Source organism: Marmota marmota, unplaced genomic scaffold (assembly GCF_001458135.2).
Source record: "Marmota marmota marmota unplaced genomic scaffold, marMar, whole genome shotgun sequence".
Classification (NCBI taxonomy): Eukaryota; Metazoa; Chordata; class Mammalia; order Rodentia; family Sciuridae; genus Marmota; species Marmota marmota.
Genome location: NW_026000240.1, coordinates 13,913,149 through 13,939,810, shown reverse-complemented (window position 1 = coordinate 13,939,810; position 26,662 = coordinate 13,913,149). Strand labels below are relative to the sequence as shown.

General features: G+C 45.1%; 1 protein-coding gene across 11 annotated transcripts in view; it reads left to right on the top strand.

Annotated features, from left to right (window-relative positions):
* Veph1 (ventricular zone expressed PH domain containing 1) overlaps positions 1–26,662 on the top strand; it is a 256,719-nt gene that overhangs the window by 75,538 nt on the left and 154,519 nt on the right. For 10 of the 11 annotated variants that reach the window (XM_048794148.1, XM_048794145.1, XM_048794142.1 and 7 more), the window contains one exon: positions 2,675–2,884. The exons of the other annotated variant lie outside the window; for it this stretch is intronic. In XM_048794148.1, the coding sequence (XP_048650105.1) occupies positions 2,675–2,884 (210 nt within the window). The remainder of the gene's footprint in view (positions 1–2,674; positions 2,885–26,662) is intronic. 11 annotated transcript variants of the gene reach the window in all.

Sequence of the window (26,662 nt, the reverse complement as noted above, 5' to 3'; positions counted from 1 at the left end):
CCTCGGGGAAAGGCAGAATAAGTACCCGCTGGTAAACATGCTACATGGCTGTGACCTTGCTGGATCGACCTTGGGCCATGAGAGAGCTTTGAGGTCTCTCAGGGAGGTCATGGGATCAGATTGGGGTTTTAGAATAGTTCCCTGATGACACTGAGGAGAATAGAAGGCAGAGGCTTGGGGCAGGAGGCCAGCTTGGGAGCTCCTTCCATGACTCAGGAAGGGGCCCTGTGCCATGCCAGCTGCCTTCTCAGCCATCTGTGTCTCAATGGCAGCTCTGTCTGCAGCAATATGGGGCCCTCTCTGATTCATGCAGCCAGCTCCCCGGGAGGCCATACTGAAGACCCAGCCCATGGACGTGCCAGGTGTTTGGAAAATAAAGTCCTCCTAATCTAGGAATAATCTCTCTAAAGCCCAAAGCACCACTTTTCTTTCATGTGTGTGATAAACTAAAAGCATCCGTCTTTTTTACCACCATCTTAATTTAACGTTGGACTATTAGGAATTCAAAGCAAAATAATCAACTTCTGGTTTTTGGTAAAATTGTTATTGCTTTGTTTATAAAATTCAGAACTTCTCTTCTGTGTCCAGCTGTCTGTCTGTATATGCCCTGTGTGTGTGCCCCCTTTCCTTTCTTCTTTTCTCCTTTTTAAAAAAAAAAAATTCTTTTTTAGTTGTAGGTGGATACAATACCTTTATTTTATTTATATATTCTTTAATGTGGTGCTGAGGCTCAAAGCCAGGGCCTCACATGTGCTAGGAGAGTGCGCTCCACTGAGCCACAACCCCAGCCCCCCTCCTTCCTTCCTCTTTTACTCTATGAGGCTACAGACACATCTGACTCTTGTGAGGTTTGTGATAGATGGGCTGAAGTTTAAATTAAAAAATGAAGTTAGCGAGGTTACAAACGCGTGTCGCAGAGCCCTCTGTTCCAGGAATAAGTACTCTCTGTTCCAGGGGTGAGGGATGGGAGATGGAACTTTTGGGGAGGGGCCAGGAAATGTGTGAGCATTTTCCATTCCTGAAGGCCTCGGTTAGGTATATTGCCTGACCTGCAGCAGCTGGCTGACACTTGTGCCCTGTGTGCCCAGGTGGTGTCTCTGCAGGACACAGGCCCTCCCAGATGCACAGGCAACGTTTAGAGGTCACTTGTGCTCCTCACCAGGAACTCGCCCTCTCCTTTCCTCCCAAGTGCTGGATATGACAGGAAATTTCCATCTACACTCAGGGTCCTAGTTATCCAAGAACTGTCTTTGTCATGCCCTGTAATGTTACATGTGACTCATGACAGCAACTGTGTTTAATTAACATTTCAACAGCTCTGGATGGGAGTGATATTCTATTCAATGCTATCCAGAAAATTAGATTTGCCTTCCTTTGATTTTTTTTTCCCCTCAAATATTTACCAACCCACCTTCTGGCCAGGCTGTGCGCTGGGCATTGTAACCACTGGTGGAGCTAACTAGTGGTCTAGACCTGCAATGAGAGGCAGGTGTGAGAAGGACCTGGGCAGAGCCTCAGAGGGCACAGCAGAGCTTCTTCAGGGCCCTAGACTGAGAGGCAAGAGGTTCTGAGGAAGCAGCACTTAATCGAAGGCCTCAAGAATGATCAGGAGTTGATCCAGCAGATAGGGACAACAAGCGTTCCAGATAGAGCAAGCCACAGGGGTAAAACCCCCAAACAAGAACAAGCACAGCCGGTCTGGAAAGTGGCCTTGGCAATTCAGCACAGTGGAAGTGTGATCTGTGATGGGAGCAGAATGCCAGAGGGAGGAACGGTGGGCCAGGAGTTGAGTGAAAAGTAGAGTAGGAATCACTTCAGAAAAGCCATGTTAAGCTTCCGTCTTGACAGCAAGGTCAAGTAGACAGACTTTAAGAAATGAAGGGAGAGCCTGGCACAGTGGTCACTCTTGAAATCTCAGCGACTTGGAGGCTGAGGCAGGAGGAGCACAAGTTTCAGGCCAGCCTCAGCAATTTAGCAAGGCCCCAAGCAACTTAAAATAAAAAATAAAAAGGTCTGAGGATGTGGCTCAGTAGTTAAGCACCCCAAGTTCAATCCTCGGTACCTAAAAAATTTTCAAAGGGTCACATTTTCGAATATAAATTATTTCATCCTTATATTAATAAAAGCACTGAGAACCAAGAAAGGGCAGTGGTAATATGGTGGAAATCATTTTGCTTTAATAATTTCATCTTCTTGTTTCAAAATGGAAAATTGAAGAAAATGTGGAGCTCTTTCCTCCTCCCTTATTTTTATTATTAACATTTCTAAGCAGTATGTTGCCAGTTTGAAGGCTTTGAGTAAAGTCACCAAGGACCTCTTTCATACTTACATTAAGTCCTCCGAACTACAGCTCCCCCAGTTGTTTCAGAGGATATAACTTTGCTGGGACACAACACATCAAAACTAGATTGACAAGTAGCTGCATCTCAGCATTTTATGAACTGCTCTCTGCAACACAAGGCTCAGATTAAAAGAAGAAGCAAACAACAGGCCTAGAGATTTTATTGTGAATGTTAGGTTCCGAAGTGTAGAGGTTTGCTTCTGTCCCAGCGAGAGTGACAATCCCAGGTGTGCTGAGTTCTGTTTTAATACTCCACCTACTTGCTTTGGAAGTCGATTGGGCTCTACTGCTTTTCTCGTTTCTTCACTCGTCCCTCCTCTCGTCTCTCTGTAGGTGGTTCAGAAGTGTGTTCCTTTCCTAATCAGGCATTTGAAGGATGCAACCCACAATGACATCATCCTAAACATCCTCACAGAGATCTCGGGCTACGAGCCAGCGGCGCTGGACAGCTTCCTTCCGAGGCTGAAGGAGATCGGGGAAAGGTTCCCTTGCCTCATCGGACAGCTGGCCAGGATTTATGGAGCTGTTGGGCTTGTGGATGAAGTAAGTTGGGCTTTTCTCTCCATTTCCCTGAATCCTTCTGGCACTTAAACCATTGGAGCTCCAGAGCCTCCACTTTGTCCTGGGACTTCTGGGTTCCCGTTTCTCTTTCAAACCTTTTAGAGGGACAGTGACCTCTGATTTGAACCTTGTTGGTTATGGGGACAGTTCAGGATGTAAGGACTTCCTTGCCTGGCCATCACCTGAGGAAGAAGGGGGGTTAGGATGGAGAGGGCACAAGGACACACTCAAATCGATTAACAGCAGTGGCTCATAAAAGGCTTTATTCCATTTCTAGTAGCAGCTCCACTTAACCTGGGGGACCCTCCATAAGTACAGGATGGGGCTCAGAAACCACCTGCTCCCCACAGCCCATAGCTGTCATGTTAGTGAGGCCTGGCTCAGCATGCTTTGAGCCCTCTGGATGATGTCACTTGGGAGAGTGAAATAAATGTTTGTCGATGTTTAAAAAATCTAGCCTAAATATTTACATAGTGGAATGTTTCAGCGGGGACAAGAGAAGGCCATCAGAGTTTGTGGGGATTAAGTGAGGAAGAAAGTTTCTAGAAATTCAGGTTCTGAGGGTGTGCATGCAGATGCACACACAAAATGTGTCTCTCGGATGGTTTTTATATTAGGATTTTGAATTTTTATACCCTTAAGTGCAAATATATCATTGACTGAAGTTTTCATTTAATTCACTTGTGCATAATTAGCTATTAGATAAACACGAAATCATCCAACTTTTAAAAGGAATTTCATGGTTCATCAAGTTCAATCCCTTGATTCTGTACAAGATAAAAAAATTAGAAACAGAAAGATTATATGACTTACCCACACGTAGACTGAGGCAGTCAATGACCCAGTTGGAGTCAGCTCTTTGATATCCTTAATATTTCTTTTCAAATGTTGTCTTAAAAATGAATCTTTAGTGCCATTCTGTTTTATTTCTGCTGAGAGTTGTGGGAAGCTCATGAGTCCTGGGCTTCCTTCTGATTCAGAACCCCTCTCCAGCCTCCCAGAAGGGGATCACTCGCCCGAGCAGCCCACTCGTGCCATGTGAGATGTCCTGGACAGGGTCCCCTGGTGTGGACTTGCTGCTTAGTGTAATCCCCCCGCTGCTATTGGGATTGTCCTGCACCTAACACCCTCTGCCTTCCGGTACACTTGCCCTGCCTGGCACCCTGGGACTTGCTGGTGCCAGGAGGACTTGCTGCTGTGTGTTTTGGGGATGCCTCAGCTGTCATCTGCTTGACAGACTCTGCTGACCTTGCAGACCTTTGCAAGGACCAAAAATGCAACCTCTGAGATTGAGACTCTAGAACCTTAAAAAAAAAAAAAAAGCACCTCAATAGCAGTTCTTTTAGTCACAAACAATCTATGATGCATTAATATGTAGCAATGCATATTGGAGGGGACTACAGCTCCCATGAAAATTGTAATTTAAAAATCTAAAACAACATTACCTACGTGCAGCCCACGACATGCAGTCATGCTGCTGTAGGGGTATCTCAGTGGAGGCTAGCCTGAGAGTGTTCTGGTGGTCACATTCGTGTGACGCTCAGTGGGTGCAGGGAAGGGCAGAGGTACCAAGTTACCTGAGGATATCTGTTCCCTGGGCATCCTTGGGAGAGGGTCCCAGGACCTAAGGAGAACTCTGCAGACTCTCATGTCCTTGTGTAAAATGGCACAGTATTTGCCTAAAGTCCTCATACATCTTCCTGTGTGTTCTACACCCTCTCTATATGACTTATGATACTGACTGTAGTATAAATCATCATCCTATATTGTTTAGGGAATAATAATTTTTGAAAATCTTCACATATTAAGTATAGGCAAAATTTTTTCCAAATATTTATCCATAGTTGGTCAAATACCATGAATGCAGAACCCACAAACACCAAAGGAGGAGAGTGATTTGTATCAGAATTCAATCCTGTTTGCTTTTTGCCCTCCAAACAAAATTTTCTGGAAGTTCTGATTGCCTCAACAATCAGCAGAGAACAATTATCCATCAAATAATTGTCAAATATAACTATGTACCAGGATTACATGGGGGAGATTTTAAGTAAGTCTTGGCCCCATAGAATAGCCACTAAATCAAAATCTCCAGGAAAGGGGCCCAGGAATCTGGATTTATGGGAATATCTGCCAGGGCAATTCTGCCATAGCTATTTGTAGATCATTCCTTGGGAACCCCCGACATAGAGGGTTTAAAGGGATAGACTCAGAATCATGCCTTACCCATCACCCATCCTGCCCTCCTCCAGCGAGCTACTATTAATCAATTTAATAATTTTCTAGATGACTGATATAGCAATGTAGACTAGGTTTGATAGAGAATAACAGAAAAAGCCAACAACAGTGAGTTAAATAGAAACAGGCACCCATTTCTCACACACAATATCCAAGCAGCCATCTGTTTTGAGATCCACATTTCAAAAGCACAGCTTCCTGCCTTCTTAGGCTGCTCTCCCTGAGAACACCTAGGGCACATGGCTTCCAACTCATGGTCCAGGAGGGTACTGTCTCCACCCATAGAATCAGAACCTTAGCGGCAGGAAGGGGACAGGAGGGAGGGACTCTTCCTGACAAATACAACCTTGAGTTCCCACCCCACAGGCTGAGTGTCACATGCACACGAGGGAGGCTGGAACACAGCCTGGATGCAGGAGCTGCATGCCCAGGTTGTGGACAGAAGGGCAGAAGCACTAGTGAAGGATGAGCAGAGGTCTCTGCAGCTGGTCCAGTCATTTAGTTTCTCTGGGTCTATTTTCTATCCTCAAAAACAACAGCATCACCCTGGAATACCTCCCTTCCACCCGGCATTCTTTGATCAAATTAATCCATCTCGTTTAAGACCAGGCTGATAGAATCACCCACAAATGTCAGGGAGCCCCCTTGCTCAGAAATAACACCTGTCTGATTTATTTCTAAGGCCTGCCTTCCTACCATGTGAATGTCCTTTCAAAGCTCAGATGTCCCAAGAATAAATCTAGTTGTCTGAGAAGCTAGTACCTGCTTACCTGAAGTAAAATTTGTTAAACTTTATAAAGAAAAACCTGTGGAGCAATATCCCTAAAGAGCAAATTCAACAGGCGAATCTAACCTGTGTGAGTGTTTCCTATCCAGGTTCTTTGAAAAATCAATAGAAAGTTATGGAGGTACATGGAGAGGTGGGCGTGAAGACAGAAGTCCAGTATGGGGTCCCAAACTCCTATTGGAGAGGAATTTCAACAAAGAGAAAGGCAAAAACTCTTCCATGAAAACCCCACCACCTTCTGTGTGGAGAGCGTGGGTCGTGGGGAGAGAACAGGCCGTGGGAGTACCTGAGGTGCCAGGAGTTTGGGGATTTCATGAGACAGAGAACCTGAGTGAGCTCTGGTCCCAGGAGCACTGGTCTCATTTTCAAATGTACTCAATTTGAATTTTTTCTCTTTGACACTCTAGTAAAAACGCTTTAGTTGTGAATAGGGGTTCAAAGTAGCAAGTCATTTGTCTGCTGGGATTTAAAAATTTTAGAAATACAGGAAAGTCTTGCCCAACTGTTGAAATGTACAGTTTGGGGCTCATTGGAACCTACTTTGAGACCCCTCCTTTGCTGCCTGGTTTCCAGAAAACTCCCTGGTTTGATCGTTAGGGAGGTCTGCTTAAAGTATGCAATTGCCAATCCAGAGATGGCTGTGGGGTGGGTGGGGTCGGCCGGAGCCATGCAAGTTACATTACCCAGGGCCTGTGTCTCATGCTTTGTGCTTGCATGAAGCCAGATGCAAGAACTGCAGGGCTGGCCACTAGGAGCCTGACCAGACGTGCTTGTCTTTCCAATCAGAGCCCATCTGGGTGGGCAGACTATTCCCAACAGCTTGATAGCAGCATCATAATTTTCCCATCTGTATTACCCAGCCCAGAAAATTGCATATAAAAAACAAAAGGCAAACTCCTATTTTTCTCTAACCCCCAAATTAACTAAGAGATCTTTTTTGCCCAAGTTTAAACAAAGCTGGGTTTAATGGCCCTGTAGTGTTTGTGTCGCCGTGGGAGACCATGTAATGACTCACAGACCGTCTCCAAGTTTGTACTTGTACCAAGAACACATCTATTAAATGCAGAGTTCAAGTGAAAGGACCACAGGGCAGAGGCCTGTGCTTCTGGGGCAGCTGAAGTGTTGCCCTTGAGGTGCACCTTTCTGCCTGGTTAAGGTCATGTTTAGCTCTCTATCACCCCTGGACTTGCCCTGCTCCTGTGCCAGGCTCAGTTGAAGCAAAATCATAAACAAGAAGCAGCATTTTTTGGATATGTCGTAGACATAGCAAAACCACATGGGTCCTTTCGTCTTTCTCAAATGAGGATATTTCAACAGATACCTCTTGAACATCAGAAATGACTTCTTTGTAGCTCCTAAGAGTCCTCCCCAAACAACTGATCGGAGACATCTTGCACAGGGGCCGGCATATGGCGCATGCTCAATGAACTTCAACTAACAACAGAACAGCAACATGGATATAATAACCCTGCCCTGCTGGAGAGAGCAGCAAGGGAAGAGTGGGCTTCTTCCTGCACCAGTGCATATTTATAGTTGCCAGTTTTCTTTCTAAAAATACAGTTGCAATCCCACTTCCTCTTGTGAAGTCTTCTGTGGGCTCGCCTACCACCTCCAGGACACTATGGGATGCCTGGGGTTGGCCCAGCCCCTCCAGTTTCCCCTCTTCCCTGCCTAGGCTACTCCATGCCCTGCCTTCTGTCCCCTGAGCATCTTGTGCCCTTCCCTGACACACTGTGCTACCTTCAGGGACAGCCCCGACCAGCACCGCCTCCTTTCCTTGGAACCCTGCCTCCTGTGTGAGTCTTCCCGGTTTCCTGAGGCAAGATGCATCACCCTTGCCTCTCCCCCAATGCTGGGTTGCACCCCGTGATGTTTCAGCTTCTCTGTGTTATAATTTGTGGATTCCCATCTGTTTTTCCTCCATGAGTCTCTGAGCTTCTAGAGGAAAGAAATCCCACCATATCCATCGAATTCACTTGTGGCCGACAGAATGGGGCAGAACTCAAGGGCACAGTTAACTAAGCACTGGAAGGCTGGACTCTCGCTGGAAGCTTTCATTAGATCAAGTCACCATATAGTTCTTCCAGGGGATGCAATTGAAGAGGAATCAAAACATGAATTCTACGTCATATATGCACAAGCATTGTGTGTCCATGACAGGGACAGGGTGGACAATTCCAGAGCCCAGGCAGCTCACCCTCATATCTAACAGGTGACAGATGACAGAGAGGGAAGCACAGGGTGAACATCCAGGAAGCATGCCAGAGGCCTGGCCATAGACGATACGGAAAGATCCTGGCTCCTTGGTAAGTGCCCCAGGTGAAAGACGATTCTGAGTGGACCATGAGAAGAGGTTTCCATGCATGGACTCAAAGGAGGCAGCAGACTGGCTCAAGTGCAGCTCCCAAGAGGAGTGTCCATCATTGGTTATAGCCTAGGGTGTGTCCCCATTCATCATGGGAGCCTGAGCACTGAATGCCACCTAGGGTTGGTCCCTGAACGAATTCATCCCATGAATAAGTTTTACTGGGGTGGGGTGGGGGGGTGGGGGGGAGCGTCCACACAGCATTCCATGGTGACTGAGAGTGTAGGCGGGAGTCAGCCCACCTGTTTCAATTCTGACTCAGCCGCATTCCAGCTCTGTGGCCTGGGGCAAGTCAATTCACCTCTGTTGACTCAGTTTTCTCAACTATCAAGTGACCTAGCGATATTTACCTCCTAAGTCTGTTCTGAGGGCTTAGTGAGTCAACCTGTGTAGAGCAGTGTCCAACAAACAGTAAGCATCAATTAATGTACTTTATTGCTGTGGCCCAGGCCTTTCATTGCCTGAGAAATATGTGCCCTCAAACTTGAACCTGACAGGCTGAAATTAATGTCCCGTCCTACATATGTCCCAGGTAACTGAACTGAAGCCAGGTTGGTTTGTGCTGGGCTCTCCTCAGGGCCTGGGCTACAGAAGGCAGACAGCAGCAGGTACCGGGTTCTCCCTTGCCATGTTTTGAGCCCATGCAGGCCCACAAGGCAGCAGATGTAGCGGTGGAGCGGAAATGAGATGCTTTTGAACGCTTTTGCAATGATCTCATAGCGCGTGTAGGGGTGCTATGGCTACTTGTTTTTCCTTAGCTGGAGACGGCTAGCCTGCACCTGTGGGGAGTCGAGTGGCATCCCCCAGTCCAGCCGCGCCATCATGGGTGTTAAATCCTGTGCCCTCCCCCTCGATCCTCTAACTGGTTGGAATGTGCTGGCCTGGCCCCAGGACGTGTTAATTACATCCTCTCTGGGCTCAGAGTTGTGGACACTTTTCAAATAAAGAAGTGACCCACATTTTGCCCAGGTCGCATTTCTGTGGCATCCGGCAGGCCTACAAAAACACTTTGGGGAGGAAAAGGAAAAGAATGAATAAGGCAACTGACAAGCAGAGCTCTGCGCATCCTGCGGCTGGAAAACATCCTGTGTAAGGGGAGCTCAGGGACAGTTCCCACCTTACCTTGCAAATCAAGACTAAAGAATCCGGGGTCACTCCTCAAGGGCAAGGAACTGTGCTTGGACTACAATTTCCCCAAAGATGAGGAATTGAGTTAAAACTTCAATAGGCTCAATGGCCAGGGACTCATTTTCCTAGCTGGCTGGCACTTAAAATACTACAAAATTATCATCAATTGGGGACGTTATTCTTTTTCTAAAATGAAGATAATTTGTATTTTCTATAACATAAAAATATTCCATGCTAACTATTAATAATACTAACACTTAGCTGGGTGCATTGTCGCACACCTATAATCCCAGCTGCTTGGGAGGCTGAGACAGGAGAATCATGAGTTCAAAGCCAGCCTCAACAAAAGCGAGGCACTAAGCAAGTCAGTGAGATCCTGTCTCTAAATAAAATACAAACTAGGGCTAGGGATGTGGCTCAGTGGTTGAGTGCCCTGAGTTCAGTCCCTGGTACCCCCTCCAAAAAAAAATAGATAAATAACAACAATACTAACACTAAATCTCTAACAAAGTGTGAAGAAAACAAAATGACTCCAAGTATATATAAAATGTACTTTCAGATAAGAGTGCCCTTATTCCTGATCCTCCCTCCCTCAATTATATAGGGCTGAGTTGTTGATTCTTTCTGGGTTCGAGACCTAGCGCTGGTAATCGGCACACAAAGAAGAGCAAGATGGGACCCCTGACCTAGAGGAGCTCCCAGGGAATGGGGGTGAGGAAGATGTACAGACATTAGAATTTAACTCAGCACTTGCTATTTCTGAATTGTGAACTGGAACAAGGAAGAAGGAACTAGTCCTGCATGGGGTTGGGGGTGTTATAAGTGGGGCTTGTAGGGTAATAGGAGCCTGTTGGGGAAGAAGGGGAGGGGATCTGGAGAAAGCACCTCATTTAGAGGAGCCATCCCCTGGGAAGGTGTTGGGTCTTCTGCAGACCTGAGGAATACTTAGAGCATAGCATAAATGGTGGTAGGAGGAGAGAGGTGGACAGGTTGCAGGCTGGGGCCAATCACGGAGTATCACATTCATTAGCAGATAGTTCCTGTTTGCTTCCTTCTCTCTCTACTTTAAGTGGTCTTGGAAAAAATTTTTTTTCTTCATAGTGCAGATATGTTAATGTGATCCCATGTACCCCAGAGTTCCCCAAAAACCCAAGAGCCTGTGAAAGGACAAACAGTCCTCTCCAACAATTGAAACTGCAGAATAGTAAGTAATGGTTACCAAAGTTTTATGTTGCAACAATTTTCAACAAAGCCTGTAATTATCAACTCTGCTTGGGCCCAGTTGACCCAGTCCACAAAGGGCCCTGCTTCCCCTATGACTGTGAGCTTGGCAAGCCCCAGGAGGCTGCAGAGCAGGTTGAAGGGTGTTTGCCTGATCAGTCTCTCCTGACATTGAGCCCCAAATGGGCAGCCTGGTCCCTGCACCTTTGTAGAGTAGCCCCCTGGATGGTCTTTTCAGAGGGGACCATCTGGCTTTCTTACACTGGTATCAGTGAGGGAAGTTGGCGTGTGCCACCCCCAAAGAGAACAGAAAGTGCCTTTAAAAATCAGTGGGTTCTCTTCTGAGCCATGAGCCAAAAGTGAATTAACCCAGAGAGGAGACAGCATTGACAGCAGCTGGGGTGAAGAGGGTGAGGTAGTTGCTCATTCCAGCTCAGATCCTGCTGCTGTCTTGAGACAGCAGTCCTAGCCCTGCCCCCAGCCCGCAGACCTGCATCGCTCTGCTATTTCCAACTGCCAGCATCTGTACCTCCCTGCCTCATGGCCTTCCCCAGCTCCTCAAGCTGTTATGCACATGTGAAGAATTACTTCTCCACTCTTTGCCTTTAGCCCCCTGCAACCAGTGTGGGAGTTGGGGCATCAATACCTCCACTCCCTCATCCCTCAAATGAGATAAACTTCCCACTGAATTTCTTAGGGAACAGAAAGTTCTGCTTCCCTCCTTTCCCCACTCTTCCATTCCCTTACTGGTTCTCTGCTGTTTCCAAATAAATGCCCAACCCAAGACAAAGGCATTTCAGCAGCCGCCCCAGGCCATTGTGATCTGCCCAGGTCTGAACATTCCAGAGTGTACATCTGCAGCAGTGTAGCACGTATTGGTCTTCTGGGAACATTCGCTTTCCATTTGTTTAGCAAGTGAATATGCCCACTCCCAGCCAGTGAGCACTCTGAAGGAAGGACCTCCTCGGGTCCCTAGCATTGCCTCTCCAAGGACTGGGCCATAGCAGGTGGCCCACAGATACTGGCCACTCCATACATAGAGACTGGAACTTGGCTGCACACCCAGGCCTTGCACCAGTAGATGCCATCTCATGACATGGCAGGCTGTATGTGAGGAGGGACAGGACGACCACAGACACTGGGTTCCAGTCCTCAGCTGTGGCTACTGGTTTCCAGGTTTTGTTGCTCTGTCTCCTATGTGGTGCCCAAAGTGTGGTCCTCAGACCAGTAGCACTGTGTGTCACCCAAGAACTAGGATGAGAATCTGCAAGGTGACAAGCTCCCTGCGTGGTGTGCAGGCATGTGGTTGTGAAGGATGTGATGCTCCCTGGGATCCAGCCCACGGTCCTCATCTGGAGAGCCGGACGAGGCCACACCTGTGCAACCACGTGCGATGACATGCATTTGGTCTGCAACCACACTCTCATAGCTTTCTCTGAAAGATCCATTTGTCGCAAAGCAAATAATCAATACACTTTATAAATTATCAGCTTTGGCAGTGCTAGGGTAAATAGGAGCCCAGGAAACATCAATCTTTACTTATTTAGAGAGTATATGAGCATTTATCTCACACCTGCTGTGTGCAAGGTACTGCAGGGATGCTGAGCTTAATGAATCCTCTCTGTTGTTGAGCAGGGCTTTATTGTTTATTCTCTTGGAAATGCCCCACCCTGGGCAAGATGTGTTAATTCCTGTGGGCACACTTAGCACCCCTCTCTCCATCCGCCCTGTGGAGGGGTGCTTCTAATCCACAGTTTCACACAGATATCAGAGGGAGTACGTACAAGACTCACCTACTGCTCGAGCTTTGATTTGTAGATTCAAATTTACTTGGTTTATTGTGAGGATCTGGAAGCAATCCCAACACCCTGCGGGGTCCCACAGAGAAGTGTCACCACGATACAAGGTTCTACTACCTTTGTACTCTTAAAAACTAGGAAGAGAGCATGTGAAAGCTGAAGAACCTTGGTGCAAGGCCAGCACTGTGCTGTTTCCTACTGATACTTGCATTTCAGCTTCTTCATTATTTATCATAAATTTTAAGCCTTAATTTATTTTATACTGAGTTAGGAGCTTAGTATTGTTTTGTGGGGTCTGAACTACAGTCCCACAGGAAAAGACATACTTACAGTTGGCTAAGCAGCAGGCGGGGACCATCACACTGAAATGTTCACATTATAGCTCCTGGTGTTGGCCAGAGGGCCTGTGAAAACACACAGGGAACATGTAAGAAATTACACTGAGAAAAATACCTTGATGTCCACTGGCTTCTTTTAAGAAACAAGTCAATCTAAAGTCAATGAAGACACAGTGGTTATTTGAGATTAGTAAACTGAGCTGAGCAACCCTTAGAGTTTCCTTGCTAACATCTATATTTTCTAAGTGTGGCTGATGTTCATTCAAGTCTCTGGGTCAGACTACTCTGTCCACACTCCCCGTGGCCTTTCCTTCCTCCTCCTTCTCCTGCGGTGATTGACCCTGTCTCATCCAGCTTCCCTTTCCTCATGCAAATGTGTCCCAGAGCCCACCATCTATGCAGCAGCTGCCCACCCGAAACCAAGTATCACAGACTGCATGATTTGTAATGATCAGAAATTACTGACTGGCAGTTCTAAGGCCAGGAAGCCCAAGATCAATGGACCTGCATCCAACAAGACCTCTTGTTGCATCATCCCACAATGAAAGGACAAGAGAGGGTAAGAGGTAGACAAATGGGTCCAAACCCATCCTTTCAAAAGGAACCCACTCTTGAGAGAAGGGCCCCAATCCAGTCATGAGGGCTGAGCCCCCATAGCCTAATGGTCTCTTGAAGGTCCCCTCTATTAATACTGTTACCATGGCAACTACATTTCAGCATGACTTTGGCAGGAGACAGACATACAAACCACAGAAGCTCCTGACCATCAGGACTAGTAGATACAGTCATACTGGAGGGGTCGGCAGTTACAAAATTACAAAGCTCCCTGCCTAGTATAATCTGCCTTCCTCATCTCAGGGAGCAAGATGATCTCAAAGGCAAGACACATGGACTCCGTCTCCCTCACAGAGGACATATCGATAGGTGGCTGTGCTGCTTGATTGATTTCACTCACTCATTTATTCATCTTCCTTTCAGAAAACAGTTAAAGCCATTCACAATGAAACACAGTTGCTACAGGACAACCCTGCCAAAAAAACGAAAAAGAAATCCAGGAAGTAAGGAAGGGAGAGTTGTAGGGATCAGTGGGAAGGAACTAGGTTTATACTTTGCAAAATGCATTTTCCATTTAATTCTCCCCTGCAAGTAATAAAATAATACCCAAATATTTCTGTCTAACTCATAATTTAGGAGTTATATTTCAACTACCATGAGTAAAACATTCTGGCTCGTTCTTTTGAAAATAAGTAGGTAACTTACATCTAATTATGTAATGAGTAAATAATGTCATGTAATAAGAAAATTGTGGAAAGTCCAATTGTAGCTGATATACAGTTCAGCTGAGTTAAATTTTAGCATAGTGCTCCTTTTTCCATGGAACCAAAGAGATGGGTACTTATTTTTTTCCTGGCCAAAGTTTTAAATACAACCATCCTTCTCTCTCTCTCTCTCTCTCTCTCTCTCTCTCTCTCTCTCTCTCTCTCCCTTCTTTCTGTCTTTCTTCCTCCTCTCCATCTTTTCTTTCTGTTTGGACCAACAACAACATCTTTCCTCAAAACAGTTCTATGATTGGCCTAGAAGGGGCTGTGGTTCCTCTTTTCTCTCACTCAGTGATTACAACACGTTTGCTAAACAAATATTGGGTAATTAAAGATGGGCTACTCTGAGTTCTCTAGAAGTTTTTCAATGCTAAGTCTTCAGTGGTCTTTCAAAAAGTTTCTTTAATTGATGCAAAGGAAATAGTGGGACCATTGTTTGGGATAATCAATGAGAGGTCATTTACACGAAGGGCCCATGCACGGTGGGAGAAGAAATTCTGGCTCAATTTGATTCATTCTGGGTCCCTTGAGCGTACACAAAAGATTTACCTTTAAGAGGCTATGTTCCCAAGCTCCTAGTTTTTAGAAAGTAAATCTGAACTATAGAACCTCTAAATCTTTTCTCAATCCACAAAGCGACACCATTTCCAAGTTCAAATTAGATGGGCTTTAAGATGTGTAAGTATTGGGGCGGGGGTCAATGTAATGAAAAGATGCTGGAAAATAAACTCAGCACAAATAGAGAGAGGGATTTCCGTTTTGAAACATCAGCTGCTCACATTGAATGCTCTTTGGTGAAAGGTAATTTTAAATCAGGAAAATTTATTTGACATCAGACCATGTCCAGAGTTTTTCCCTTTAAAAAAAAAAATCAATCCAAGGGAAGACACACTGTACTTGGTTTCCTTATTGTTGCAGGTAGCATGGGCATAGAGTTAATGCAGCTTCCATGCTCCGGTTTCCTATTCATATCCTCAATTTCATTCAAACATCTTTAAAAAAAGACATAACAAGTTCCCCATTAAGTAAGTCTGAGCCCCAATTGCTCTAAAAACACAGCACTGTCCCCCCAGAGCTTCCCACACCCGGGGCACTCACATCAGCATCTGCCAAATGCTTAGAACTGAACAAGGTTCAATTCATGTTTAATTTTTGCCATGTTACAAAATTTGAAGTTCATGCAAAACAAAGGATACATCTGTTTCCATCAGCTGTTTCTTACTTTTATTACTGGATATATTTTTTAAAAATGGTTTTGCCCAGACAGCAGTTTTCACTGGCATGATTTATTGCTCTCCAAGTGCCCGTAGAGACTGTTCCCAGGCATGCAAACAGAATCACAAATAATAAAGGGTGGAGGTGTCTTCCTTTCACATTTCCCTAAATGGCCATTTAGGATATGTAAACATGTTGCCATTCTAATGCAATTTATATCATCAATGGGTAGAAAAAAATATGTTCAATTACCCCAACATGACATTGGAAACATTGAGCAGGACCAAGTGATGAGAGAAATAGGCTATTGGGACATCTTAATAATCAGCTCCCAATTGGAGGATTATTTACCTAAGAGAGAGAGTAGCAAAGCTTCTGTTAACTTATTCTCTACTTTGTTACACACACACAAACACACACACACACACACACAAAGCATTTTAGTAGTTGACATCTTGCGACTCTGTTTAAAAACATTTTCTTTTCTTCGCTTTTGAATAATGAACTAACATTTGATGTCTACCTTATTTGCAAGCATTATATATATATATTTTATGATAATATTTTAATGTCAGAAGAGCATAAAAATGCAATTTATTAATTGCAGAATTATTTTGGAATTCATAGGTTACTGGACAGTTTGGCCCTTGCTGTCTTGCCTTTTTGGCTTTAATAACAACAACTTTTTGCAGAATTAAAATTGTTATAATATCATTTTTTTTACTTCCAAAACAGAAATAGATTGAAAACGACTAGAAATTGTTGCAAGGAGAAAACAATTGAAATACCTGTAGTTAATGATCTGGGTATCTGTAGTTAATGATTTAAAACTGAGTTCAGGTTACTAAGAAAACAAGCTTGTATATTTTGATTCAATCAAGGAATTTTTTTTTTTTTTTTAAGGAAACTGCCTTTCTTGGTAAATTGTTGAGATTTTTCATTTCCAGGAAAGTGTATTTTCGGGTTACTATGACACCGATCCCCAGGTGCTTATGCTGCATTGGGTTTGGGTTGGGGCATTTCTAGGACTAAGTCACAAAGTGAAAGAACTGAGAAAAACGAAGGGACACAGGGCTTCCGAGATGGCTGGGTTTAGTTTTCCTGATAACTCACGGACTTCCCCATTAGGACTTTTGGCTTGAGTCATGACAGCTGGGTTTGTCTAGCATGTCACTGCCAGGCATCATCCCCAGTGCTTCATGCTCTGTCCCACTGAGTCCTCACAGCCACTCTGAGGCAGGCACTGCTCAGACACTGCTTTGAGGCATGGAGGATGAAGTCACCTGTTCTGGTTCTGTGACTGGTCACCATAGCGCCAGATCCAACTCAGGGAGAGCATCTGAGCTGCGCTGTGAGCTGCCACAGTGCAGCCGTGCACTTCCTGTCTGCTGTGGCCTCTCGGCTCCCTGAAGGTAGAATTGTTGGGCTGATATTTACTCAAAGAAAATTTTTACAGGAACCAGCATCTGAGCAGTGGACTCCCACCTCCTTTGTTTCCAGTTCTACTTTGCTGAGGGGAGCCGCATGTGTCCAGTGTAGGTGTGGTTCAGGGAGGCCTTGGTGTGGCTGGTATGGTGCCACCTGACACCCGGCTCAGGAGAACAGGGCCAGGGTGTTTAGTGACTTCGTGGTTCTGCGTTTTCTAAGGAAAGTGACTCTAACCCCACAGTCAGTGAGACTATTTGAAATGTCATTTGAAAGGTTAACATCTTATACTCTGCACAGAGGTACCAAAAGCCTTTCTGTACCAGGTGCAGTGGTGCACACCTGTAAACCCAGTGGCCTGGGAGGCTGAGGCAGGAGGATCTCTAGTTCAAAGCCAGCCTCAGTAACGTTGAGGCACTAAGCAACTCAGTGAGACCCTGTCTCTAAAGAAAATACAAAATAGGGCTGGGGATGTGGCTCAGTGGTCGAGTGCCCCTGAGTTCAATCCCGGGTATCTTGCCCCTCCAACCATGGCCCAAAAAAAAAAAAAAAAAAAATCCTTCTGGTATAATAGAACCAAGAACCACATGCCTTTGGTAGGTAGACTTCTACCTCTTCCAGAGCAAGGCCCACTAGTTAAAAATGGCTTTTAAAACTGAAAGTTGGTGTCACTGAAGGGAGCTCTCTGGGGGAAGGGAAGTGGGGAAGGAGGTGCTCACAGATGCCTTCCATGCCATTGAGAATTTTCTGTTTCCATACTTACAGACATTTTTACATATTCCTTCATATGTAGCACACATGTTCTAATGTGAAAAAAATCATTGAAATTTTAAAATGTATTTCCTATGTGCCAGATAACACACCTGGCAATGAAGACAATAATCTTTATAATAAAACACTCAGGCTTTATCAAATAACTTATTTTTTCCCTTCATTGATATTTCTGGGATCATCAGATCCTATTGAAATAATGCTTATACTATGATTGGTTGCTGCCATTTTCACTTGTGTTTTTATTAGTGCATTTGATCAGGCATAACATGGGGTTCCCTCTGATATGTTTGTGCTTGCATATAACCTAGTTTGCTGCATTTTGTTCCCCAATACTTCCATTCTTGATTACCACCATTTTTAATCAATGGCTCCAAGCCAGGTCCTTCATAGGTATCATTTCCTTATTCCTCACATCATGATAGATTCTGGTAACAGCAGGAGGAGTATTATCACCTCCTATCCCGACAGGCCTGTAAGACAGGGTGGTCCAAAGCTAGCTGGGAGTGCCACACATCATGAAGGACCCTTGGTGACAAGGCTCTCTCCCTCCCTCTCTGCCATCCTCAGTATATCTGACTTGGCTTCCTGACATTGCCCCTCATGCCTGCACAATGGCCATCCCAGACCCAGGCAGTATGTGCAGATGCAGCAAGTCTACTTGAAGAAAAGAGGCACGTCCTATTTCCTTTTGTCTGGGTTGCGGTATTTTCTAGCAATCTCCCACCCCAGAAAGCTTCACCTCAGGTCCACTCATCCAGGATTAGGTCATAAACTCAGCCCCTCCTTCAGGAGTTGGGTAGCTATCATTTTCTCTTTATGGCAGGGTGGGGTTCTTCTGATAAGGCAGATGTGACAGAGTGAGATGCAACTGCAAACAGGTGATCTGAAGTATCCGCCACTGGACTGCTAGCTCCAATTTACCAATGCAGAAACTGAGGCCCAAAGTGGTTAAAGAAGATGCTGATAATTATACAACCAATAAAGACCAGGGGTAGAAATCATCCCAAGTTTGTCTCACCATAAAGCCGGCCATGCCAAAAATTAAAATCAAATAAATCCACCTGTGCAGCCACCCTCAAAAGGAAGTAGAGAAGTAAAAAGTGCTATTTTTCTGAAGGGCATCAGGCTTTCCCACCCTCAGTTCCAGAGCTCTGTGCAGGAGTGGTAGGGGGTGATCTTCCATAACAATAAATATTGCCATATGCCAGGAAGTATACTGGCACTGTGGGTCCAAAGACGAGTCTGGTGTGGTGCAGACTTTGCAAAGCACAGTGGGAAATGAAGCTCACCTGGCACATATATTGCAGGTGGGCATGTCAGGGCTACAGTGAGGGTAGGGCCAGAGGCTGAGGGGCACAGGCCTGGGGGCAACCAACTTTGGCTGGAAGAGTCAGGGAGAACTTCACTAAAGAGGTGACATTTGAATTAGTTTGCAAAAGTATGCAGGAGTTCTTTTCAGGTTCTCTAGAGAAACAGACCAATAAGACAAGTAGATGTAGCTATTTAGAAGGAGATTTACTATGGCAATTGACTCTTGCTACTATGGAAGCTGAGAAGTCCCACAGCATGGGACAACTGGACAACCAAGAAAGCCATTGGTGCTGTTTAGGCCTAGTTCCAAGGCCTGAGAGCCAGAGAGCGGAGCTGAGGGCTGCTGAGGTTAAGTTTGGGAGTCCAGAGGTTCAAAAACTAGGACCTTCTGTATCAAGAGCAAGAGAAGAAGGACATCTCAGCTCAAAGAGAAGGAGAGAGAATTCTCCCTTCTTCTGTCCTTTTGTTCTATTCACGTGGTCCCAACAGATGGGATGATGCCAGCCCGCACTGGCAATGGTGGATCCTTTTTATACCATTGATGATTCAAATGCTAACCTTTTCCAGAAGCACTCTCAGAGACACACCCAGAAAGCATGCTTTACCAGCTATCTTGGCATCCCTTAGCTCAATCAGGTCGACATGTCAAATCAACCATTACGAGGGTGCAAGAGGAGGAGGAGGGGAGGAAAGGCCCGTAGCCAAAGGCCTGCCCTGCTGGAAAGCAGCCGCTCCTAATGGAAGTTGAGTCGTTAATTCAGGTAATGAAGCAAAAAGACCTCAGGGGCCTCCTTTATGGAGTGGTCACAGATAACAACCAAGACACAGCCAGCTCCAAAACTAAAACATATCTTAATGGTTTTATCCAGAGATATCTGGATCTGTTATAAAAGATAAGCAGATTGGGCTGGGGATGTGGCTCAAGCGGTAGCGCGCTCGCCTGGCATGCGTGCGGCCCGGGTTCGATCCTCAGCACCACATTACAAACAAAGATGTTGTGCCCACCGATAACTAAAAAATAAATATTAAAAAAAAATTCTCTCTATCTCTCTCTACCTCTCTCTCTCTTTAAAAAAAAAAAAGATAAGCAGATAATTTTCTCCTTTGACTTTCTCATGATGATGCTTCATTCAGGGATGGTGTCTGTCTTAGTCCATTTTGTGTGGCTGTAACAAAATACCTGAGACTGGTTTATTTAGCTCACAGATCTGGAGGCAAGGAAGTTCAAGATGGAGCAGCTGCATCTGGAAAGAGCCTCTTGCTGGGCCAATATGGCAGGTGGCATCACGTATTGATAGAAATGGGAACAAAGGAGGTCAAATATGTGGGGCGGCCTCACTCTGTAGCAACTCAGTCCTACTGTAACCAATCCAGTATTATAAGACCTAACCCACTCTTGAGACCTGCGCTAATCCATTCTGAAGGTCGGGCCCTGTGACCTAATCACTTCCCACTGGGCCCCGTGTCTTACAGGCTCCATCGCCTCTCAGTACAGTCTCTTTGAAGACCACAGTTCTGGCACATGAATCTTTGTGGGACAAACCACATCCACACTAGAGCAGTTCTGTAATTTTACTGTCTCAAACCAAATGGATTCTTTCTTTTCTAAATGACATTATTCAAGTGTCTTTTTTATTGTCCTTTATTGGGAGAATCAAGAAAGAAAAAGAAAAATATTTCAATATGTTAATGCCACTCACAGATTTCTTATTCTGCTATACAGAGTGAAAGCAAGTGTCTGTTCCCCATCTTCAACCTGTGCATCTGCGTTGGGTCACATCACACACAATATGTAATGCAGAGAATTAAAATGTGGGTAGGAAACAGCCAGAGGTCTTGTGATTTGAATATATGGTAGTTTACCAATGAAACATCAGTCCAATTAGTGTAAAGGCAGTAAGAAAATCTACCCACAGCGGATAGTAGGAGATGAACTGGAAGACATATAGGAGACTTAAACTCAGAATTTTTACCTGCTCTGAATTAAGCTGATAAATCAGACTGAACTTGTATTTCTCTTGGATGGTTTCAGTGGCTTCATAGAAAGTCACATCTTAACAGGTGGGATGTCTTTCCTTTTATAGGAGAACCACAAAGATCTCAGATTTGTCCATCAATTGGTCTGCCTACCCACCTATTCATTTATATCTATCTACAATCTATAATCTGTCTGTCTATCTATCTTCTACCTGCCTCAGTGATTTCATATTTGCAAATTCACCTCCTCACTGAGTCGTCTGTAACCTTGAGTCAACACTATGATGCTTCCATGGTCCCTCACAGACAGGAGCAGAGTGGGCAAGGATTTTCCCAGCTACAGATAGACAAGGTGACATGCTACGTGCTGTCCCCCCTGATACTGAAGAAAGCCAACTCTTTCTGTGGCCTTAGCACCACTTTCTCATCTCTGTATCTTTCCTTTTCTTGGTGACTTTGCTATTTGAAGGGCCACCCATGTGTACTGCTGAAGTGCTCCTTTGTGTTCCTGAGTGCAAGAGGGCTGCCAGGGCCCCTAGGGAACGTCCATGGTAGATGAGCTTCATGCTTCACGTAAGGTGCAAGGAGCTCAGTTTAATCCTCAGCATGCACTGGACAAGAAGCCCTTACACAGAAGCATAAAATGAGGTTATGACCAGAGGCTTGCAGAACCTCACTCTGTGCTTCCCTGAGAAGCAGCGCTTCATTACCCCCTCCTACAGTGTGACAGTGACAAATAGCTATGTGTGTGATATGTGTGGTATGTATATAAGCACACATGTGCACACATACACACACATTTTTTCCATGACTTAAGAGAGAGGTATATAAAGTGATGTATCCTCAGTTCACCTGCCATGAGTCTATTACACAGATTTCCCAGAGCTGAAGTAATTTACTATCACCCCACAGTTGTGCTTTGCCCACCCCATGATTGATAAATGTGTTAGTCAGTTTTCCATTGCTACAAGAAAATGCCTAACATAATTAGATTATAAAGAGTAAAGGTTTGTTTTGGCTCACAGTATGTCCACGATCACTTGGCTCCATTGCCTAGGGCCTGTGGAGAGCCAGTCCGTCATGGCCATGGAGTGCAGCAAAGCAAAACCATTTACATCATGAGCCAGGAAGCTAAGAGAGAGATTCAGGGGGCTGAAGTCCCATGATAGCCTTTGAGGGCACACCCCGAATGACCCCAAGCCCTACCTCCTAACAGTCCCACTACCCCTCACCCTTGATGACCAAGCCCTTAACACCTAGACCTTTGGGGACACAAACCATGGTGATGGGGTTCCCATGACAAGGGACTTTCAAGATTAAAATCCAGAAAAATCTCAGCTACATGAAAGAGTTCATCTCTCACAACCAAAGAAGAACTGTGGTGAGAGGAGGGACCAGGGTCCACCCTCCCAGCTCTGGGTGGTATCATGGGAGAGGGACACTCCTGGAAAAACACCCTCAAGGAGGTTAGCACCCTGGGCTTCTAAAGGTCCTATGCAGAGCCCAGGTGCCCTGGCCAAGCCCCACTGAGAAAACGTGTTTGTTTTATACTTCTAACCTCACCTACTACTGCCTCTTTGGAGTTAGTGGGGACTTCAAAGAGTTGAGCAGGGAAGAAAGAAAATGTTTAAACAAAGAGTAGCAGACCCAGAAACTAAGACATTTTTTATTCAGGCAACCAAACGTATTAAAAATACTTTTTATTACTCTTTTATAAACTGATTGAAGACAGAGGAGAGAAAAGTATGAATTATGGGGACAAATCCACATTTCCTAAAATGAAAAATTCTCAAATTTTCAGAGATTTAGGACGCTACTTGGATTAGTGGTTTTCAACCCTTCTGCACATGAGAATTATCAGAGAGATTTAAAAATTCCTGTGCCTGGACCCCACCCATGTCAGGGCAATTGAACAGGGATCAGGAAGGGAGTTCACGACTTAGTCTTACAGCCAGGTCTGAGAACCACCCATAGGGGGTGGTGCAGGGAAAGGAAGCAGGAGCCCCCAGACTCCATGGGAACAAGCACGGTGATCAGTGATCAGTCGGGACACAGGCAGGAAGAACAGGAGGCCACAGCACACAAGACTCTGCTAGGGGGTCATCTCAGCTCCAGAAAGGGAAACACTTGACTGTGCTTTGGCTGTGCCACGCACTGACTGTATGGCTATGTTTGTCCCAGTGTTTAAAGACTTTCCTGACAAGATGAGTTGTGATATCAATGAGCAAAGTGCGTTCACATTTGGGAGACACACCCAACTTGGTGAACCATGATTTTGCCAAATGACCAATGTGGTCAATGTTGGTTAATTTTACAAAAGCATGCACAGAAAAAAAAAACAAAAAAGATTCATACAAAATGCAAGATAGACAGTGACTTTTAATGTAAGATGAGGAAAAAAGTTAATCAATGTTGTACATAGCAACTAACCTTCAAGAAAACTACCACTAATTGAGTTTGGTTGTAATACTTGCAAAAAATGTATAGGTATATCACTGCTCTAATTTCTTGTATGGAAAAATGTTATTTTTCTTGAAACATGTCATGTGTTTAACATGCACTAGGTTTCTTGTCTGATAATTCTTTTAATATTTCAATTAGAATTTCATGTACGGTAAGTATCAGTGGATATAACCCAGATAACCCCTTTGGAGGCTTCAATAAGTTTGAAGAAGGTAAAAGGGTCCTGAAACTAGAAGGCTTAAAAACTGCTGACCTATTTTGTGTTTCCAGAGTATTTATGATGCTTATGTAAGTAAATCACACATATACATAAAAAGGACTGCAAAACTGTGATGATGAAGGAGACATAGCACACAGGAGTGGACTGATTTGTGCATGAGTAGATTTGGGTTTGTGGGAAGGGCTGGTGGCATGCCAGCTGGGGTATAGCTTCAGAGACAGAAAGGGAATCTGTGACCTGGCAAGTTAGCTTTCTATTTGAGCCCGATTCCAAAGTGGCAGTGATGGTAGTGCTTTGTACCAGGGTTGCATGCAGGAGTAGCTATCTTAAAAGCTTGTAGAATGAGCTTGGCCCTTGGACACACTGCTCTCTGTGGGTCATGTTGAGAGCCACAGCCGAAGGGGCCCCAGCAAACTTCCAGCTGCCAGCTGATGATTGGCTCACAGCGGCCCCAGCAACATCTAGCTGATTGGCTCCTCTGCGGTGATGCTCATTGGGCTGTTTCCCTGCCCTTTCAGACCACGGAGCTGCTCATTGGGGGACTTTTTTGGCTCCACCCACGTGACACAGCCAATCGGCCTCAAGAGCAGGAGGATTGTGGGAGGTGGAGAGAAGCGTGTGTGGGAGAGAGAGGCTTGTGGAAAGCCGGTGGTGGCAGTTGAGGCTCTGAGGGTTTTTCCTGAGAGGCTGTTTTGTTTGGCCTGTGTGGTTCTAAAAATAAAGTTAGTTTCTTTTGACAAGTGGCTCCTGATTGTGCCCAGCCAGACTGCGGCATTTGGTGGCCCGTACGGGGAATGAACCCGCGACCTTGGCGTTATCAGCACCAACGATTCGCTTGCTCATAAGCCAGGTGTTTTAGTAATGGCATTGCTTGTTCTGTATTCCCAAAAACTCTGGTAGCTGTTTGAATAAGCCTATCTACAAATTCAGCATAAGGTTCATTAGCTCCTTGTATTACCTTAGATAATTGACCTTGTAAACCTCCATGTCCTTGTAAAGTCTTCCATGCCTTAATTGCATCTACAGCAATTTGTGCATATACACCAGGATCATATGCAATTTGTTGCTGCTGATCCTCATAAGGTCCCTTTCCTAACAACATATCTAGATTTCTCTGAGGATAACCAGCTGCTGCATTTCGCCTAGCCGTCTCCTTGCAAAATTCCTCATTGGCAACCTTCCATAACAGGTATTGTCCTCCATTTAGCACAGCTTTACACATATTAGCCCAATCTGCTGGCGTCATGTTCAAGTTGTTAATGGATTCGACCATGCTTACAGTGAAGGGTGCTTGAGGACCATAGGTTGTTACAGCCTCTTTTAGCTGCTTCACTGTTTTGAAATTTAAAACTTGGTAAAATCGCTGCCCTCCTGCCTCAAATACAGGGCATGTTAATATTTGAGATCTTGTCTCAGGATCCCAACTATCAACTGCGGGGGTTGGGGACCTCCCAGCATATGGAGGTGGCCTTGTTAGTTGGACACTTACGTCCTCTGGTGATAGAAAGGTGTTAGTAGCAGTCTCCTGTTGTAACTTTCCCCCTGATGGCTTTTTCTGTTTTACACTTTCTTTCTCTGTCTGACTAGCTTGAGAGGCCTTCTCTTTTACTTGAATCTTTTCCTCTGTCTGACTAACTTGAGAGACCTTCTCTTTTACTTGAATCATTATGTCTTCTTCTTCCTCTACCATTGTCTGAACTGAAGGCTTTGGACTAAGCAAACAAGATATGAACGTCCACAATGGCAATGTGCCAACTGGCAGAGTCCCTGGGCTTTTCTTTTCTATTCTTTTTAAATCTTCACCATGATGGTTCCATTGTGATATATTTAACAACTCCTCCTTAAAAAGCCATGGGCTACATTTTTGTATTGTATCAACGTATGCCCTGATTGTTCTTGATTTTACTGAGATGCCTCCTTCCTCTAACAATTTACTTAACACTCTTTCAGTTTGTTTTTTACTAATTTCTGATCCCGTATTTCTACTATAATACAACCCAACAAGATAACGCCTAACAAAACTGAAACTGAGTGAAACAAAATTGGAACAACACAAAATCATTATAATAGCCTCCTGAAATGTCCATCCGTCCTTTCTCCCTATCTGTTCCTCAGATGTGAGCGGTTTTTCTTCCATCTTACACATCTCCAGGGACAGGCAACTTAAAACAAAAGTGAAACAAAATAACAAAAGAAGAATCTTAAAATGGCTACCCATCCTCTTGCCCTGCCCTCAGGGGCGAGCAGTTCACTTACCCTCAGTCGCTCCCCGTGCGAGCCACCAAATGCCGCAGTCTGGCTGGGCACAATCAGGAGCCACTTGTCAAAAGAAACTAACTTTATTTTTAGAACCACACACGCCAAACAAAACAGCCTCTCAGGAAAAATCCTCAGAGCCTCAACTGCCACCACCGGCTTTCCACAAGCCTCTCTCTCCCACACAAGCTTCTCTCCACCTCCCACAATCCTCCTGCTCTTGAGGCCGATTGGCTGGGTCACGTGGGCGGAGCCAAAAAAGTCCCCCAATGAGCAGCTCCGTGGTCTGAAAGGGCAGGGAAACAGCCCAATGAGCATCACCGCAGAGGAGCCAATCAGCTAGATGTTGCTGGGGCCGCTGTGAGCCAATCATCAGCTGGCAGCTGGAAGTTTGCTGGGGCCCCTTCGGCTGTGGCTCTCAACAGGGTCAGCTGTTATAATTTTAATAATTTTAATAATTTTGAGTAAGGCATGTACGTCAATAGGGAGAGAGTCTGGCCACAGTGAAAGCATGCAGGTGCTGCCTGACCCCTGGGGACAACTGAAAGCAGAAGAATGCAGCCCTGGCCCCAGATACCACAGGCCTTGGGGGAGGGAAAGGAATGGGAATCTCCTAAACCCCTTCTTGCCCCACTTTTTAATCCCAAACCACACCTGTTGCCCCTGTGAGGGGCGTGAATATGCTCCAAGCTCTCAGAACAGACAATATGAAGTTGGCTTGCCTGCCTAGTTATATTTTTTTCTTGTTCCTGCAGTCTGATTCATGTTCCCTGCAGCTCCATTTGGCTGCCAGAGAGGATCATTCAATATTATGTTGATTTCAGCAAATAAGCAGCCACCCTCACCTTGAGGAGGAACTACTGATTTTATAGTGAGAAAGACTCTCAATGAAATTAAAGGAATATATATATATATATATATATATAT